Raw genomic sequence first — 17,350 nt, 5'->3', positions numbered from 1 at the left:
GCTTAGAAGAGAGCTTTTGGGATTTAATTTCCTGTGGCACGCAAATCACACTCACACATTCCATATTCATACAGTAACTAAAGATTATCAGCCCGGAAGTCATAGTCTACAGATTTCTTGCAGCAAATTGTTGCAAGTTGTTGCAGTTTCAATAAAAACACTGAAGGCTTGTATCATTTGTACGGTTTTAAAATTAATTGCAAATATAAAAAAGTAAGTTTGATTTCTTTTGATTTCATAACAATACTTTAGTGGTAGGCCATAAACACATCAATAATGCTTCTTCTTCTACACTTTCCCACTTTTCCCTTCCCCTTTGGAAAGTTTACTGACTTGTCTTTATACAGACCCCAATAATACCAATCACTTCCATGTATCATCACTTGCATTAAACCATGCACAAAGATTTATTTGCACAGGTTGCCATAGATTTCACTTACTTTTTTGACTAAGATAGAGGAAATATGTGACAAGATCACTGAGCTATGGAAAGAGTTTGAAGGCAACAGATGCCACATAATGATATAGTATATATGAGTAATATATCAAAAGATATAATAATAAACAGTTATGCTAATAAGTACATTAATGAACCCAATGAAATCCAGTGAAATGTAATCCTGTTTCTTTAATTTCTGAATTAAAACAGTAATAATAAAACATATGTGTATGGTAGGGGGGTGGGGGTGGTAGTCTTAGGCAGTGACCTCATTTAGGATTCTATTGGCCTGAGGGTAGAAGCTCTTCCTAAGCCATATAACACATTTTAATTAATTAAGTATTAATATGAAATCTGTATCTAAAAAAACATTTAATAGGGTAGTCTCAAAAAAACAATACTTTAATCCAAAATTGCATCTCATGTACAGCAATCAGTTCTACTGTATAGTGGGAGCCTCTGTGCTCAAGCATTAATTTTCTACAATGCACTGTATCAGAATTAGTGTGCTCACAAACACAAATGGACAAAGACTCCACTATAATAACATAATGTCCCAAGAAGTCAAGGCGGGGGGACATAATATTAGAGCAACAGAGAAGAGAAAGTTTATGCTCCATAAACCGCCAAGGTGAAGTCTGATATCTGTGTGTACTGGTAATAGAAAGTCATGGGTCAGTTTTATTACAGGACCAGAGTGCAATGTCATAAGTCTTGTTACCTGTGGATCTGTCCGTTCTTGTGTAGGTACTCCAGTGCTTCAAGCACATCTTTCAACACCGTGGCTATGCTGGCCTCGTCCAGGACGCCTGTCTTGTGTTCGCCTCGCGAGATGATATGCTTGATCACGTCCAGCACGGAGCCTGGAGAATAACCACAGGACACTGGTTGATACAAAGAATTACAATGGCATGCTTCAATTTTCTTTGATGAATACTAGATTTGTCAATATCAACGTCAGCGAGAAATGAAAACTATGCAGCAGTCGACCTCTTTAGAAATGGTTGGGTAAATAAAGCGTCCTGTTATTATGCTCTAGCTCCACCATCAACGAGAAAATCAACTCAGGCTAGCCTGTATCATTTGTTAAGCCTACTCTAAACTAAAACTTATTTATGAAAACATATACTTCCTGGTGGATTGGCAGACATTCAGTCAAGATGATTCCTGTATAATCTTATATTGCGTGGATGAATTAGATTGTGGGTACACAAAGACCTTCCAGTTCCAGGAAGATGGATTTCATTGAAAGAAAAAACAAATAAATAATAATTAGCTGTGTTAAGACAATTTCCTTTAACCATAAACATCACCATGACCTTTTTATTTGGCCATGACAAAACAAACCAATGATGGAGAGAGATAAACCAGAACATACATAAAGTCAGTATCTACAGGCAACAACAACTGTCTCAGTGTCTAAACGGCAACAAGACCTAAAATGACATGACATATGGGACATTTTGGACTTGGTCCATTGACTTTAAATTAGATTGACTTTGTACGTATGCTCACAGGATTTTTGTTTGAGGTTTTCCATTCAAATAAGTTTCATTTGGATGTTAAGCGCACAGCTTGTAGTCAGAAAATGTGCCCAGTTAAAATCAGCATGGCTGCTGTCAGAGTCATGCCATTACTCTCAGTCTACAGAGCAGCTCTAGGATTTTACTCTTGATGACAACATCATTACAGTCTGAACACTACAGTTTTAGAAAAAATATACTTTATGGGAATTCTGTTTCATGGCGCATGACATGTGCCTTTAATGCCTTTGGAATTGGACAGGAGATCTGCATGGAAGATAAGTGTGCATGTTAACATTTGAGGTTACAAGTTCAACTGTTGCTTTGTCTTCGGTTGCCCAGGCTGAATGGAGAACGAGTGGAGCTCTGCTCTCTGACCTGGCAGGTCACCATGTCTCCCTCAGCCTGGCTCCTGCTGAATAAAAGGAGCGCTCTGGATGAAAAGTCAGACTGCTGTCAGTGGATGATCTTTTCTGTGCCACTTTCCACAGAATAAAGAACATCTTTCTGAAAAGAGGTTCAGTATTTGCATTCGGTATGGCAGAAAATTGGGCGACACGCTGGTGAATGGGGACAAAGCAGAGAAGCTAAAAGAATGCCACTTGCCTGACAAGCTGTATTGTGCTGCAGTGATACACAAACACACTGCCACACTGTCTGTCACACACCCTCAGACACACACACACAGAGCAGCACTTAAACATAAGCTGGAAATGGCCTGAAAGACTATCCTAGATACAGGACTAGATTGATTGTGTTTTACCAATGGTGCCAGGCTAAGGGTGCAAAGACATCTATTTGCTCGATCACTTTAAGATGTCTTTGCCAGCAGAACTCAGCAGAGCTCCGAATTACCCAGAGGAGCAGACGATGACGGGCCACCTGAGGCTAGACAGTGTTATTGCAGAGTGTCTTAGACACAGCGAGACACAGAGGCAGAGTGAGGGAGAGAGACGGTGGGTTCAACGGGTTTTTTGTGCAGCAACATTGCACTGCAGAAAATGTGATTCAGCAGCAGTGAGGAAAAGAGACAAACCCGTTCAAAGAGAGGACGGATGAGGAAAGGTGGAAAAGCAGCCTAGATGTGTGTCTGAGATAGTGCATAAGTAAATGTATTGGAATGAAGCGAGGGGAGAGTGCAGCCTCATGTCTCTGATGTGACAGCTCTTTGAAGCTCATTGAGAAAAGGCAGCTTGTTCTCCACACAGGGTTCCCTCCTCTCGCAGTGCTTCTGCGCTCAGTCTGATGTTCATCTCCTTGTCTGAAATGGCAGGAGGGAGGAGAGGAAGTGACAGGTGACAATGGAGAAGGTGCTAGTGAACAGAGTCACATCTAAGTGAGGGGGAGATGTAGTTCTAATGAGCCAACAAATTTAGGTGTGATTACATGAGGAAATGCAGAAAAGAGCTAATGTGCGGGAACTTATCCTTGCTCACTGAACTGGATAAAAGTTACAGCCCTGCTTTATCTATACACCAATAAAGGAATAGTTTGACAGTTAGGGAAATACACTTATTCTTGCGGAGAGTTAGATAAGAAGTTTGGTACGGATGTCTGTAGGTATCGACCTTCTTATTTAAATAGGAAAATTTGGGAAACGATAAAAGGAAGAGGGTAAATCAAGACAAACCGTGTATAATTCCTTCTCCTTCAAGCTAAGGCCTAACAAAAATAATTGTTTGGTTCTGGTTTCCGACCGACCCTGTCAATTTATGTGCGACCCAAATTTATTTTATGAGCTTGGGGAAGAAATTAGGTGTTGAAATTAATCAAATAATCAATGCATTGCATCGCAGACATGGACGATGCTGCATCAATGCAGTGGCCCACCATAATCGATTATAACGCAATGACGTCGCTCGTTAATTTTCCGGCCGCGGCATAAACATTCATATGACAGTCTCAGTAACCTAGCTAACCCGTGTCACGCACACACACACACACAGACAGACGGAGACAGGCAGTCACACAAACAAACAAACACAGACACACACACGCAAAACGGCTGAGCGGAGACACGATCGAGAAGAGGAAAGAAAACACTGAGAAAAATCGAGAGACGCTACAATAGTTAGCTTGGAAAAGATCTAAGTGGAATAACGAAGCTGAAGTATCACAGTGGTTTAATAGGGTTTGAGTAAGTTTTACATTGAAATGCTGTAAGGAGCAATCATTTTGTGTGGCTGGAGTGCTTTAAGTGGAAACTGATAGAGAAACTGGTAAAGGGGTAGTTGTGGTGCATATAATTTGAAGAAATATTGCAGTTAGCAATTAGAAGGAGTTAGAAGGGTGTGATTTGTGTTATGTTTTTTTTTTGTTATTCAATCTAACGGCTAAATGTTATTCATACATTTAAGTTATTGTTCAGTAAAGAGTACCTTTTTTTTTAAAGAGTTGTCTGGGGTCAGTTATTCCAATACAGCAAATACCCAAACACTTCATCATTCCAGTCTGAAGTTACTTATTGCAGCTTGGGCATTGCACTTGACAATGCAAGTTTGTCAAGTCAAATATCCTATATGGCTTTAATAGAAAAATGTATTGTGATGCATCGTGATGAATCGAGATATCGAATCGAAGACCTGATAATCGTAATCGAATCGGGGGATCAATGAAGAGTCACACCTCTAGAAACTATACAAATTAAAAAAAATCCTACTGTAAAAGGAAAAAAAAAAATCCCTACCTATTCCTTGCTGCCACTGAGAATTTTATTTTTTAAATAAAATACATTCCCTATCGACCCATGACTTCAACCAATTTTTTTTTTTATGCCTAAGGTGGCACTGAGGGGAGAACATTATTCACACACACACACACACACACACACACACACACACACACACACACACACACACACACACACACACACACACACACACACACACACACACACACACACACACACACACACACACACACACACACACACACACACACACACACACACACACAATGCCAGCATTGTCAGCCTCTTTTAAATTCATCTGATTGAACTCTTCATGCCTCATTAGGTTGTTTCAACATGCCGGCACTGACTGACAACTTAACAATACAAAGGTTCACTTTGCTTGGGAGGACTGCGGCTTCCAAGACAAATGACACCTGTTGGCCTGGTTTGAGCAGTGCCAACGGTCCAAGCCCCTACAGAAAGAGTTTATACAAATCACAGAGGATAAATTAAGTCTTGACAGTTTAGTGCACTGTAGAGCATGCAAAAGCTAAGGAAATTGCCAAATCTTCAATTCAGTTGCATGCTGGATTAGTCAAATCTCTCTCTCACAATATTTCAAACAAAAACCGTCTAAGTGTAAAAGCCATGAATTTTACTTTACTTGATCCAGCAACATCGACTTTACAGTCTTTTCATTTTCCTGGTCAGAGCAGGAGGGCTGAGACTGAGTGAGAGGATGAGAGAGTAAAAGGGGGTAGGAGGGAGGAAGGGGAAGTGGACGAAGAAGATGAGAGCTGGTGCCAACTGTGTGAAAGGCCGATGGGGAATGCCAAGCAAAGTTGGATGGAGAGAGGGAGGGCGGGGCACGGGAGGGGCATAGGTGGTGCAGAAACAAGGTGTAGCAGAGAGGATTGACAGACTGAAAGATGCCATTAAAACTTTTACTAAGGTACACCATTTTTTAGAAGGAAAGAACGATATGCCAACAGAGGTAATGTTGCATGTTAGAGTTTCATTATTTTAACACTATGAACCTGAAGTCACCATCAAAGCTGTTTGTTAGCATTCTGGCAATAATTGATATATATGATGATAAATAATTGAATAATTAACCATGATGTGACAAATCCACTGGCTCCAAACTGGACAAAGTCTTTTCAAATGCTAAACTGAAACAGTCAATAACAATCTGCCTTTTTAGCTGGACTCCACTCTTGAGTGGCATTCGATTGAGTTCGGCAGCAGGGAAGTTGGTCGGTGAAGGTTGCACATTAATCTCCTGGGAACACATTCCACTGCTAACTTTGGCATGACTCATATTCTGGCCCAGTGGGTTTCACTGGATGTCTCTCTGATGTTTATTCAGTCAGTGACAGGCCATGCGGCGCTCTAATGAAACAGTTGTTCATATGTCACATTCAGAACAAGGATTTCCTGAAAAGCCCTGCGCCTACTGCGCACCTACCACAAGGCAATTTTGGGCGATTTTTTTTTCCCCCAATGTTTGAAATTGGAGGCATTTACATACACAATCACACAATTCTGATCGTGTTTTATAGGGCAAATGCCTTGAATTTAGGGGGTAATTTTTCCCTTTGCCGTCGATTATTCTTGACTGCCTACCACAAAACTCAGCTTAACAGGTTTGGCCTTGAACTGATTTGCCAGAGAGGAGGGCCGTTTTGATTGAGGACATTGGGCCCTATTTTAACGATGTAAGCGCACGACGTGAAGCGCATGGCGCAGGTGTTTTTAGGCGTGTCCAGATCCACTTTTGCTAGTTTGACGGCGGAAAAAAGGGTCCGTGCGCATGGTTCATAGGTGTGTTTTGGGCGTAACATGCAATAAACCTATCAGTGTCATCTCCCATTCCGTTTAAAAGCCAGGCGCGTTCGTACCTTGGCGCGTTGCTATTATGATGACTGGGGAGAGTTCTAGCCCGACAAGGCTCCTCTCCTTAAACTGCCTGTCTCTCTTAGTTACGCTGTTATAGTTCTAGACTGCCGGGGGACTTCCTTTCTTTGACACACTGAGCTGCTTTCTCCTCTCCCTTTCCATTTGCGTGCATCCCTTCCCAGAAATGCTTGTTACTAACCTAGCACTGGTGAGTTTACTCCCCAGAGTCCTTATGTTTTTTCCACCCAGCATATTTCCTTGGAGTACGTTGGCACCAAGATCTTGGTTGCAGCTGTTGCCGTGGTCCTGCTGCACTCCCTGCTGAGCTCTGCGGTGCCCTGCAATGTCATGCTGCGTCCTGCTGAACCCTGCTGCTTCCTGCTACGTCCATCCATGCTCTGCTGGGCCACGCTACATCCTGTAACGCCCTGCAGTGCCCTGATATGACATGAACTACTACGACTACCATTTGAAGTCACTGTTCCATTATTAATGGGACTATTATTGCCACTGTTCATCACATCCCCAACCGGCACCGTCAGACACCGCCTACCAAGAGCCTGGGTCTGTCCGAGGTTTCTTCCTAATAGGGAGTTTTTCCTCGCCACTGTCACACTGCTTGCTCTTTGGGGAATTATTAGAATTGTTGGGGCTTTGTAAATTATAGAGTGTGGTCTAGACCTACTCTATTTGTAAAGTGTCTCGAGATAACTCTTGTTAGGATTTGATACTATAAATAAAATTGAAATTGAAAATTGAAATTGATTTGCACGGTAATATTTTTATTTGTAATCTTTTGCATGTTTGTGTGCTGCTGCGCTTCCCTGTGTGTGTAACAAGCATAGTGTGTGCGCGCTGTGCATAAGCCTAGGCGCATTTTACTAATAACAATGAAATGCTGCGCTATTGACTTCAGACCAGGTTTTTGTTGGTCAATGGCGCAATCACTTCCCGCTGCCTCAAGATAGCAATACGCCACGATTTCACCTGAACACACCTCCCTGTGAGACCAGCATGCCCATGGGCGCAAAGATGAAAATTGACAACTGCGTCGGTCTTAAACTAGCAAAGACACTTCCGTCGGGCTTTGCTCTGCGCCAGGTGCAAGATAGGGTCCTAGGCATATTAGAGCTCTACTCATTTGGATGAACAACATATGACACAAAGTCAAAAATAAGACACAAGTTGAACATACCTAAGAAGCATTGCCAATTACTTCCTATTAACAATTTGTCAGAGACTAGTGTGGTTCAGTCTAGTTGTTATTCAAACTCCTACCACTTGGAGTGTCAGAAGGCAAATGTTTCAACAATTTATCTATTTTTTAAGTAGTTCTTATCTTTGTATCTTTATCTTGCTTGCTTGCTAGCTAGCAAACTCCAGGAACACTTGTCGTATACAGAACAACTAAAAAGGCCACAAGCTGAAACACGTTGGTCTGACAATAAAGTTGTTCTTTATACTTTTGACATATTCCAAATCATTACATATGGAGTTAAGGTCTTACAGCTAACTGAGATCAGTGGGAGGCATGTCCTGTGAAGTCGGCCTGTTGTCACTGCCTCACACCAATTTTTAATACTATTTTTGGGTTTATCTTTTTCCAAATATATAATTTTTTTTTACGAAAAAATAGTTTTTATTTTTTAAAACAAGATAAACTACTCCACAATCTTTCCACATACCCCTGGCAACTGCTGAACTATTATGCTGCACTGGTATCTGCCAGTGTAACCTGAGTGACATACTTTCTATGTTGCCAAACCAGCGTGATCTAGTACTACAGTATGTGGTGGTCTAACAACATACTTCTCTATTAGGAATGAGACCTGCACTTAAGGAGTATACATGTCAGTGCTTTGTCAGATCAACCGTCAAGCTGTTACAGTCTTTCAACAGCAGGAGACACAAGACAAGACAAGACAGGAGTCGGAGGGTGAAGGTTTCTTACGCTCCATCAAGCCAGAGAAGCAGACAGCGGTTGGCCTTTTTCGGGGCCGGTAGTGATGGTCTATAAACCCGACCTCATTTGAGGTCTGTCTCCATGGCAGACGTTGCCATGGCCATCATTTAATTACTCCGCACAATAAAACTCAACATCAAGGGCCTCTGTTTAACTAGGATAAGAGGAACGCAAGAGGCCATTTTAAGTGGTGTCAGCTCCTGCTGGGATGCTGGCCGTCTGCTCAAGCGTTGCTTGGCGGGCACTGTGCCCCCGCCGGGCCCAGCTGCAAGGCGGATGCCAAGCGGCTCATGACTCAAGTGTGTCTGAGGGAGCCAGGCATGCCACCTGGGCACTATCGGTTACAGTGGGACGCTGTTTACATAGGGGGCCTGAGAGGAACAAGTGAGGGTGGAAAGAGAGTGGAAATGTTCAGTGTGTGGATGTATTATATGTATGCTGTATGCTTGTGCTTGTATAATCAAGTGTGTGAGACTGAAAGCAGGCTGAAGAGAGAAACAACTGGCAATTTCTTTGACTTTTTGTAAACAGAAGACCATTGCTCTCAGGGTATCTTCATCTAATCTCTGAAGACCGTGCTCATTGCTTTTCAAATGTTTGGTACAGGACGCCTTTATCTACATTCTGTTTGTGAGCCCTCACAGGTCTGCTGCAAAAGCTGTTCTCCCTCAGAGGCTGATCCAGAACCACAAATATTTAAATACATTTGCTGGTGAGAATAAAGACGAACAAAACAATCAGAAACAGATGCAATTGCTGCATCTTGAGGTCTTTCTCTCCATGGTGGCCTCCTCTTCATGCTCCTCTCACTAGTTAATTGCAGCGCTGCCACATGGGTGCCATGATGCCGGCCTGCGGGCTGTTATTACCTCTGCCCTGTCATTAGCTCCTGCACTGTTTCTGAGTTAAAGCCCGGAAAGAGCTGCAGCTCACATGGGACACAATGAGGATCAGTGCTGTCACATTCCCTACAATCACAGTTAACATCACCGGCAGCAAGTAGCCCAGCTCTTCCTACTGCTCTTCTCTCATCATGAGGGGCCCTGCCAAACATTCTGGACCCCGTTGATATGACTAAGGCCAGAAGTATACGCCAAACCAAATTGTATTTGATGTGTTCACAAAGCTAATCAAACAGCGTTTTGCTAGTATACAAAAAAAAAATGAGATTGATATTTTTGCCTGTCCAGGATCTAGACATTCAGATGGAAAGGCAGAAGTCAAAAGCAGTGTATTAAAAGACAGAGGATGGAAGAACAAAGCCTTGGAAGACACATGCACTTACCACCACTGAGCAGCTTCATGACCAGCCACAGCTCATCCTTTACAACAAACGAGGTGTAGTAAGACACAATGTTGGGGTGGTGACACTGGCTCATGGCCTGAATCTCTTTCTGTAAGAGAGGGAAAAAAAACAGAGAGACAGCGTGCAATTAATCAGAAATGTACAAAGCATTAAGATGATCAAATCACAGACTGCTTATTTACCATTGACCTGAGAGAGCTGGTGTAATCTGACACTTTGTCCCATCATTATGTTGTGGAAATGGATTTAAGTTTTATATCAGAGCCACTGTATCTTTATTAATGTCATTTTTAATTCCGCTCCTGAAGCAGCACGCAAACAACCAATTTAGAGCAGTTGGGGTGGTTGTGAGCCGACCAATGAAACAAACAATTTACCTTTCCTTATATTTTCATCCATGACAGATAATGCCTTGTACCTAACTATTCTCATCTGGCCTCCACAAAAAGGTTGTGAGAAAAGTCTGGAGGAAATAAACAGAACACAGTCAGAATAAATGCCTATGCCTTTAATGCTGCAGCTATTCTTGAAATTTAGTGTGATACTCAAGATCTAAAATGACGTCAGTAGACAGAAGAGAAATAGGCTAGGTCAATATAATGCATATCTACGCAGGAGCAAAGAAAACAGCCCATACTCAGCCCTTTATACAGCTGTAAGTTCTCTTTCAGTGTGTGTGTGTGTGTGTGTGTGTGTGTGTGTGTGTGTGTGTGTGTGTGTGTGTGTGTGTGTGTGTGTGTGTGTGTGTGTGTGTGTGTGTGTGTGTGTGTGTGTGTGTGTGTGTGCGTGTTTGGAAAGCAGGAGAGCTGAGGTAATGCTGGCACAGAAGTCTAATCCATCACTTCAGCAACAGTCCTCAAGTTATTTGAGGATAGACAAGATTCCTAAAACAAAGAAAATCTGGCTGACTTCAGAGTTTGGATCACTGATTCACAGAGGTTTTGCTTCCGTGTCTGCACTTACTTCACAAATGACTGGACCGGTTACCGGAGCTCCATGCTAATGCTCAGCATCTCGGTTTTTGTTGAAATTATTACTTATAAAACTGCTAAAGAGAGACCTAATTGAAAAGGTATTCATCTGTAAAATCACAATTCCTTTGAAAACTCAAATACAGTCTAATCTAGAGCTGAAAGGAGGAGTTGATTAAAAGTCCCATGGCATGAAAATTTCACTTTATGAGGCTTTTTAACATTAACATGAGTTCCCCCAGCCTGCCTATGGTCCCCCATTGACTAGAAATGGCAATAGGTGTAAACCGAGCCCTGGGTATCCTGCTCTACCTTTGAGAAAATTAAAGCTCAGATGGGCCGATCTGGAATCTTCTACTTATGAGGTCATAAGGAGCAAGGTTACCTCCCCTTTCTCTGCTTTACCCGCCCAGAGAATTTGGCCTGCCCATGAGAGAGAGACATCATGGCTTGCAAACTAGTAAAGTATCAGTTGGAGAAGGCTACACCCCCTCCACCTTGCCCCCCCCTCCTCCTCCTCAATAGCTACAGACACAGAAAAGGCATATACGAAGGAAAGCTCATTGTGGGACTGGCTCTAGTGGCTGTAATTCTGCACCAAAGCTGAATTTCAGGGAAGAGACTTCAGATACAGTATTAGGGGACCACTAAGGTCTATATAAAAGCATCCAAAAAGCAGCATGTCATGGGACCTTTAATAGATTAGTAAAATTGGGCTTTGGGGAAATTCTGATGAACCTTTTTGAAAAAAAAATTATATTTTATACACCAAACAATGAACTGATCTATTGTGAACTCAATCAGCAGATTAATAGACAATGAAATGAAACAAGTTGCAGCCCTAGTTCAATCATGAATGACATCCCTGCTCGGTGCCACTCTTGGGTGACATATAAACTGCTATCATGCAGAATGTATTTTACAATAGCAATCTTTCATGTGAACATTTAATTTACATTCAAAAAATAGGTAAAATATTTGAGAAAATACAATTATTTGATATCAAACACACATCTAAGGAGTGATCAATGTCAAAATCATGTGTCGAGTACAGAGAGGTCCAGGGTGTGTTGTTTACACATTGCATCTTATTATGTATTTTACCCCTTTTCCCAGTGCGCTAAGCTATGCTAAACATGTGCCAGATCTGCAGTATCTCTCTATTGGATGCACTGATGTTAAATCAATATCAACCTTCTCATCTAATTATGGGTGTCACCACGAATGACCATATATTTCCCCAAATTTCAGAGTCTTATTTAAAATAGATATTGAGCGTTATACAATGACAGGTGCGCCACAAGCCTGTCAACTGAGGAACCTTAATAAGCTGAAAACATTTGTTAAAGGCATTAATCAATATATGCTTGTGGGTCAAAATTTAAGCCTGATGTTCCATCAGCATAAATCCTTAGCTTACACAATGTGCATTAGCAGCAGTATGCCTCTGTTGCAGAGTCATCACTATTGAGCCTGTAGCCTTTAGTGAGTGCCTTCGCCAAAAGAGGCTAGAACAGGCAGGTGACATCATGATGCCATCAGAAAACACTTGACAAAACAAGGTTAAGAACATGAGCCGAGTCATAAAAAGGGTGGATACAGACAAACTCACTGGACCATGACAGGTACAGGCGTGTTTAAATGCACACAGATCTGTACAGGACAGTAGTGTAGGAGAAAAGGTGCAGTGTCAAAAGGTTTCAGAGCACAAGGTTCCATTCAGATTGACCAGCAACAACCTTTTGACCAACAGGTGAGCCGAAACACCATTTTGCTTCTAAACTGAAGTTGGTTTTGATTATCAAGCAGTTCAATAACTTCCAGTCTGTCGGGCCAGACGGCGAGCTCTGTGGGTCCTCTCCCATATCATTCTTTCTCTGGACACTACAGGCTGAGAGAGAACAATAATGATATAGCCTGTTGGCTGCTAACTGGCTTCAGTGGAGCCGAACCCCCCTCTGTTCTCAGCAGTGGAAGAGGAAGGCCATCACAGCTCTGTGGGCCAGGGCAACCCCAGAAAAGAAAAACAATGGGATAACAGGGAGGATATCGTGCTCTGGCAGTTGGCAGGTTTTCCCATCTTTTTTCAGCAGACAATGTGTGAATCAGAGAGACTCTTTCTGTGGATTAGGTCACTGTACAGTGGCTCAAAGCCATTGATGTCACTTCCTTCTGTACAACCTTAAATGTAGCCTTTGACATTTGATGAAATGTTGCTTTGGGAAATTATGTTTGCAGGACATCACAACTAAGAGACAATTTTAAGTATTTCTGCATGATGACATCTGCTGTACAGTCTTGATGTCATAATCATTGAAGGTACATCATTCACGTACTTCATGTAACTTCCCCTGCATGGAATCTAGCCATCTAGTCATTTTTTGTTGGCCACTGCATGGCATGTGGAACACATGACTCTTGACATCAGTTGTATTGTATGGTGATCTTCACCAAGAGATCCATCCAAGCTCAACCTACCAGTCCAGGACACATACCAGTCTTTTTTATTTCTTACAGCCTATTGTCTCTTCAATGAAATATTTCTCATTTAATTTTACCGGCAATTGTAACTCAAACTGCAGTACAGGCCTCAGTGGCACATTTCTACATGTCCGTTAATGTCAAATATGACAAGTGCCAATTACATGTTTTCCAGCGTCCAAGTGTTTCCTTTAAACCATGAAATATAAAATGATCATCATCATATATCATTTCAACCAAAGATCCAAATATGAACAGAAACTGGGAAATAGTTCTTCCAAACAGTCTTACTGTTGGCCTTTGTGTTTAATTGTCGGTGTTGCAATGACCTCATCCTAATACACAAGGCATTCAGAGCCGTTTTATTGGAACCATACAACCAGTAAACCACAGGTGACACACCTGTCTGCAACTACACACAAAGCCACCTGCAACACAAATGGTTTCACTATCCAATGATTACATTTTGGATTTATTTTTAAGTGACTGATGACAGCAGCAGAAGAAACGCTTATGGTAACCTGTGTAGGACACCATTTAATAATGACCGACCATCTGTGTTAACCTCATAAGCTGCATAGCATTAGCATAGTATATCTGCATGAGTTAGCTGTATACTGTACAATGTACCAGAAGGGATTTTTTATTTTAACAATTAGGCCTTAGAAGAAGAAAAAAATCAGGGTGATAAACTACATGCTATTCTACTAGTCTTGCTTTGTTATTTAACATACAATATTTGAATGCCATTATATCATTACAATTCAATTTAACAACAAATATGAATGAGAACCCAACAAGAAATAGCTTTTACATCAAAATAAAATGATATTGTCTACCTTATAATGTTAATGTCATTATACACATAACAATAGTATGCCAAAAGGTTGACATGTTTTATTTCAATCTTAAGTAAAAGCCTTTGGCAGGAGAAGGAAAAGTGTGGTTAACTTTTTTTGTGGAGGGCCAGCAGGCACACGACAGGCCTAAAATTCCATTCAATAAGATTAGACCAGACATCCATCCCCTTCTTTCTCCCATCTCATAAACCGGTCTCTCTCCCCCCACTGGAAATCACATTGGTTTATAGAGTCAGTGACCTTTGACTGATATCTCTACATGTCAACTCAAATGTATTGATGTTTGATTACACTTTATAATAACCCTAATTATTAAATGGTAAATTGAGTTAATTAAACTTTAGTTAAGTTATTTTACCGTTAATAATGCAATGCTTTATAATTATAATAATAATAATAATAATAATAATAATAATAAGTAATGTTAGAATTTGTTAATTTGTGTTAGTTAATGTAATATAAAGTTAGTGTAATATACTGCAATTAGATATTATTTCCAAATCGTTCAGCCCTATTAAAAACCCCTTGAGTAGGTTTAGCTTGCATATTCAATACAGATTCTCCAGGTAATAGACCAGTTCACAGCATGTATGTTTCTATATTAGGCCTGATCTTTGAAGTATTTGCTGTGTACGAGGACCTTGAAACTGGGCAAAAAAATAAATGATCTATTGTCACAAACTGAATACAGTGCTGGGTCACAAACTGGTGCCACAGAACCACACTGATGGCAGACACACAGAGAAGCCACTATAGAAGCAATGTTACGTCACTATTAGTTACTCAGAGCCTATCACACACTCACGATGACCCAATCTCACTGCAGCACGCACACATAAACCCACATACGAGAAACTACTGAGGGACGGAGACACTGCCAATGTGCAATTGATCAGGAAACTTGCGAAAATGTGATCTTAATGCTGAGAACACAAATATGCCTCTGAATTAGAGGATGGATACCTGACCTGAGCCCGACGGGACCCGACGGCCGGGTTCAGAGTCGGACAGATATTTAGAAATGATGTTTGGGTCATATCAGCGCAATAAGGCATTGAACATTTTAAATTTAAAACAGCTTATTATGTACTAGGTACTGCGCACCTGTATTAACGTGCGCTTGTTGCCCCGTGTGCGCTGATGCACTCATCTGTTGACATTTCCGAATGCCTTCCTACAGTTGCTTTATAAAAGCGGGCTTTCCACACAAACAAACGTACATGTGTCATTAGTTTGAGAAAAAAATAAGAGATTTTAACTGTGTCGGGCTCGGACATAAATATCTTAATACCTGTTGGGCTTGGGTCGGGTTCGGTTACTGCTCTGTTGGACGCGGGCCGGGTTCGGACAGAAAAATGTGGCCCGATCCGCACTCTACTCTGAATCACTTCCTTTAGCGCCATTCAGAGTTCCTATCACCTCAACACTCAATATCTTTCTCAGGCCACTGTGAAGGTGTTTAAAGATATTCTAAAGCCAAAAATGGATTGGTATTTTGTTGTAAACCAGCTATTGCCACATACGATGACTCATCAAGTTTCAACAAATAATTTAAGCAAATAGTTGTGTAATTATGCAACAGAATATTCAAACTGCATCGAATAGTAAACACACCTCCTTATCTGATCTAGCTTCAGTCACTCAAAAGCGCCTATCCATCAAACTGCTGTGCCAGGAATAACTACAACATACCACTGCATATGGAGACACAGGAGACATGACAGATCATTGCTTTTCTGACATTAAATAATTTCACAGGTAAGATTAAAGATCTGCTTCTTGTGGCATCGTCTTTTAAAGCTGCTTCTTTCGAGAAGCAATCTGGGGTCAATTTAATGCTTCCTTGCCATTTAACCCAGCAGGCTGTGGAATTGGGGGGAAAACCACAGGCAGGAAATCCGACCTCGCTGTATTCCATGTGACCGCCTGCTCCGAGAATCCGTGAGCAGCATTCCCCTGATTCATCCTCCAGAAATCGTGGGGGGTGGGGAAGGGTTCCTCCTCAGTTTAGTATTGCCAGTGAGTAGTGAGAAATCTGCTAGTAATCTCTAGAAATGATCTTCAATGCACACGTATAGGCTTACACAATATTTATTTCCCACTGGTTACTTTCACAGACTTGTGGATGAGAACAGGGAGCGAGGACTGGAAAAAGCCATCAATCACATTTCTGGTCAAAGTCAGCAACAGCTCAATTCCCACTATCAGAGCAAAAAGTGACACCTGGTGTATGCTCTGGAAAAAGGGTTACTGACAGCTACCATGCGATTTTGTCCTAGACCGTGCCCAAGCCAAGTAGTTTGACATTTTTCCCTGATTTATAGCTATAAAAAAAAAAAAAAAAAAAAAAAAACACAAGCCACAAACCGCACCTGATCATCTCTATGTGCAGGGAAGAGCTTCATATAATCCTTTCACCGTTGAGCTAAATTGTAAACCACGTCATCATACAATAAATGATGTGGTGAGCTGGGGTACAAGATTGCATTGAGGGTATAAAGACACCATACAGCCTTCGGGAAGATGTCCCACAGGGGTCTAATTGTTTCCTGGCAATAAGTGGAGTCCTCTTTCAGAGAATCCGGAGAACTAGAAAGTGTTTGAAGTGACAGGGATGATTGGAGGAGGGCTCGGAGAAAACGAGTAATGAAAAGCAGAGGTAAAACTAACTCCATCCACAGACCACAGAGACAAAGCCCTAAATGAAATCTCGTGCTGTTTTTAATTGTTAAATCAAAGAAACAAGGATGACTTTCGGGGAATATTAGTAATGGTCATTTTTCATCTCAGGTCGGCTGGAGGGGCGTGTCAGTTTCTGTGTTTGATTGACAGCATCTGACAGGCTGCTGAGTGGCGGTGTTATGCCGTAGAGAACGAGAGACAAAGTAAATAAACTTGCGCAGTAGCCTGAATGTCATCGGCAGACAGCGTGTTGATACTGGTATTGAAGAGGGAGGACCACACCAGCATCTAACTCGACCGACGTGACATTTGCAGGTATGTTTACACGCTGTTTAATGTGCTGTGGCTGAGCAGCTACGTTAATTAGCTATCAAGCTTGCAAACTGACGCAAGCAGTGCACTTTCCCCCACTGAATGTTTGCTTGGTTGCTCGTTCAACAAGCTACGGTGCAGGACAAGACGTGTGTTCCTGTTTCTGAGTTTGATAAGAAGGAGACTTTTGCAGGAAAGGATCTGTGGCTCCGGTGCGTTGTGTAGCTGCTGTCTGGCTCAGTG

At 41.6% G+C, this 17,350-nt stretch overlaps 1 protein-coding gene across 1 annotated transcript in view; it reads right to left on the bottom strand.

Annotated features, from left to right (window-relative positions):
* The window catches only part of oxsr1b (oxidative stress responsive kinase 1b), a 48,186-nt gene that overhangs the window by 19,749 nt on the left and 11,087 nt on the right, over window positions 1–17,350 (bottom strand). Inside the window, exons 3-4 of the mRNA XM_028569780.1 lie at window positions 9,781–9,889; window positions 1,161–1,302 (exon numbers count right to left, since the gene is read on the bottom strand). Coding sequence (XP_028425581.1) covers window positions 1,161–1,302; window positions 9,781–9,889 — 251 coding nt within the window. The remainder of the gene's footprint in view (window positions 1–1,160; window positions 1,303–9,780; window positions 9,890–17,350) is intronic.

The sequence above is a fragment of the Perca flavescens genome, chromosome 22 (genome assembly GCF_004354835.1).
Source record: "Perca flavescens isolate YP-PL-M2 chromosome 22, PFLA_1.0, whole genome shotgun sequence".
Classification (NCBI taxonomy): Eukaryota; Metazoa; Chordata; class Actinopteri; order Perciformes; family Percidae; genus Perca; species Perca flavescens.
Note: the sequence above shows the minus strand (reverse complement) of the source record. Positions and strands in the feature narration are given on the sequence as shown.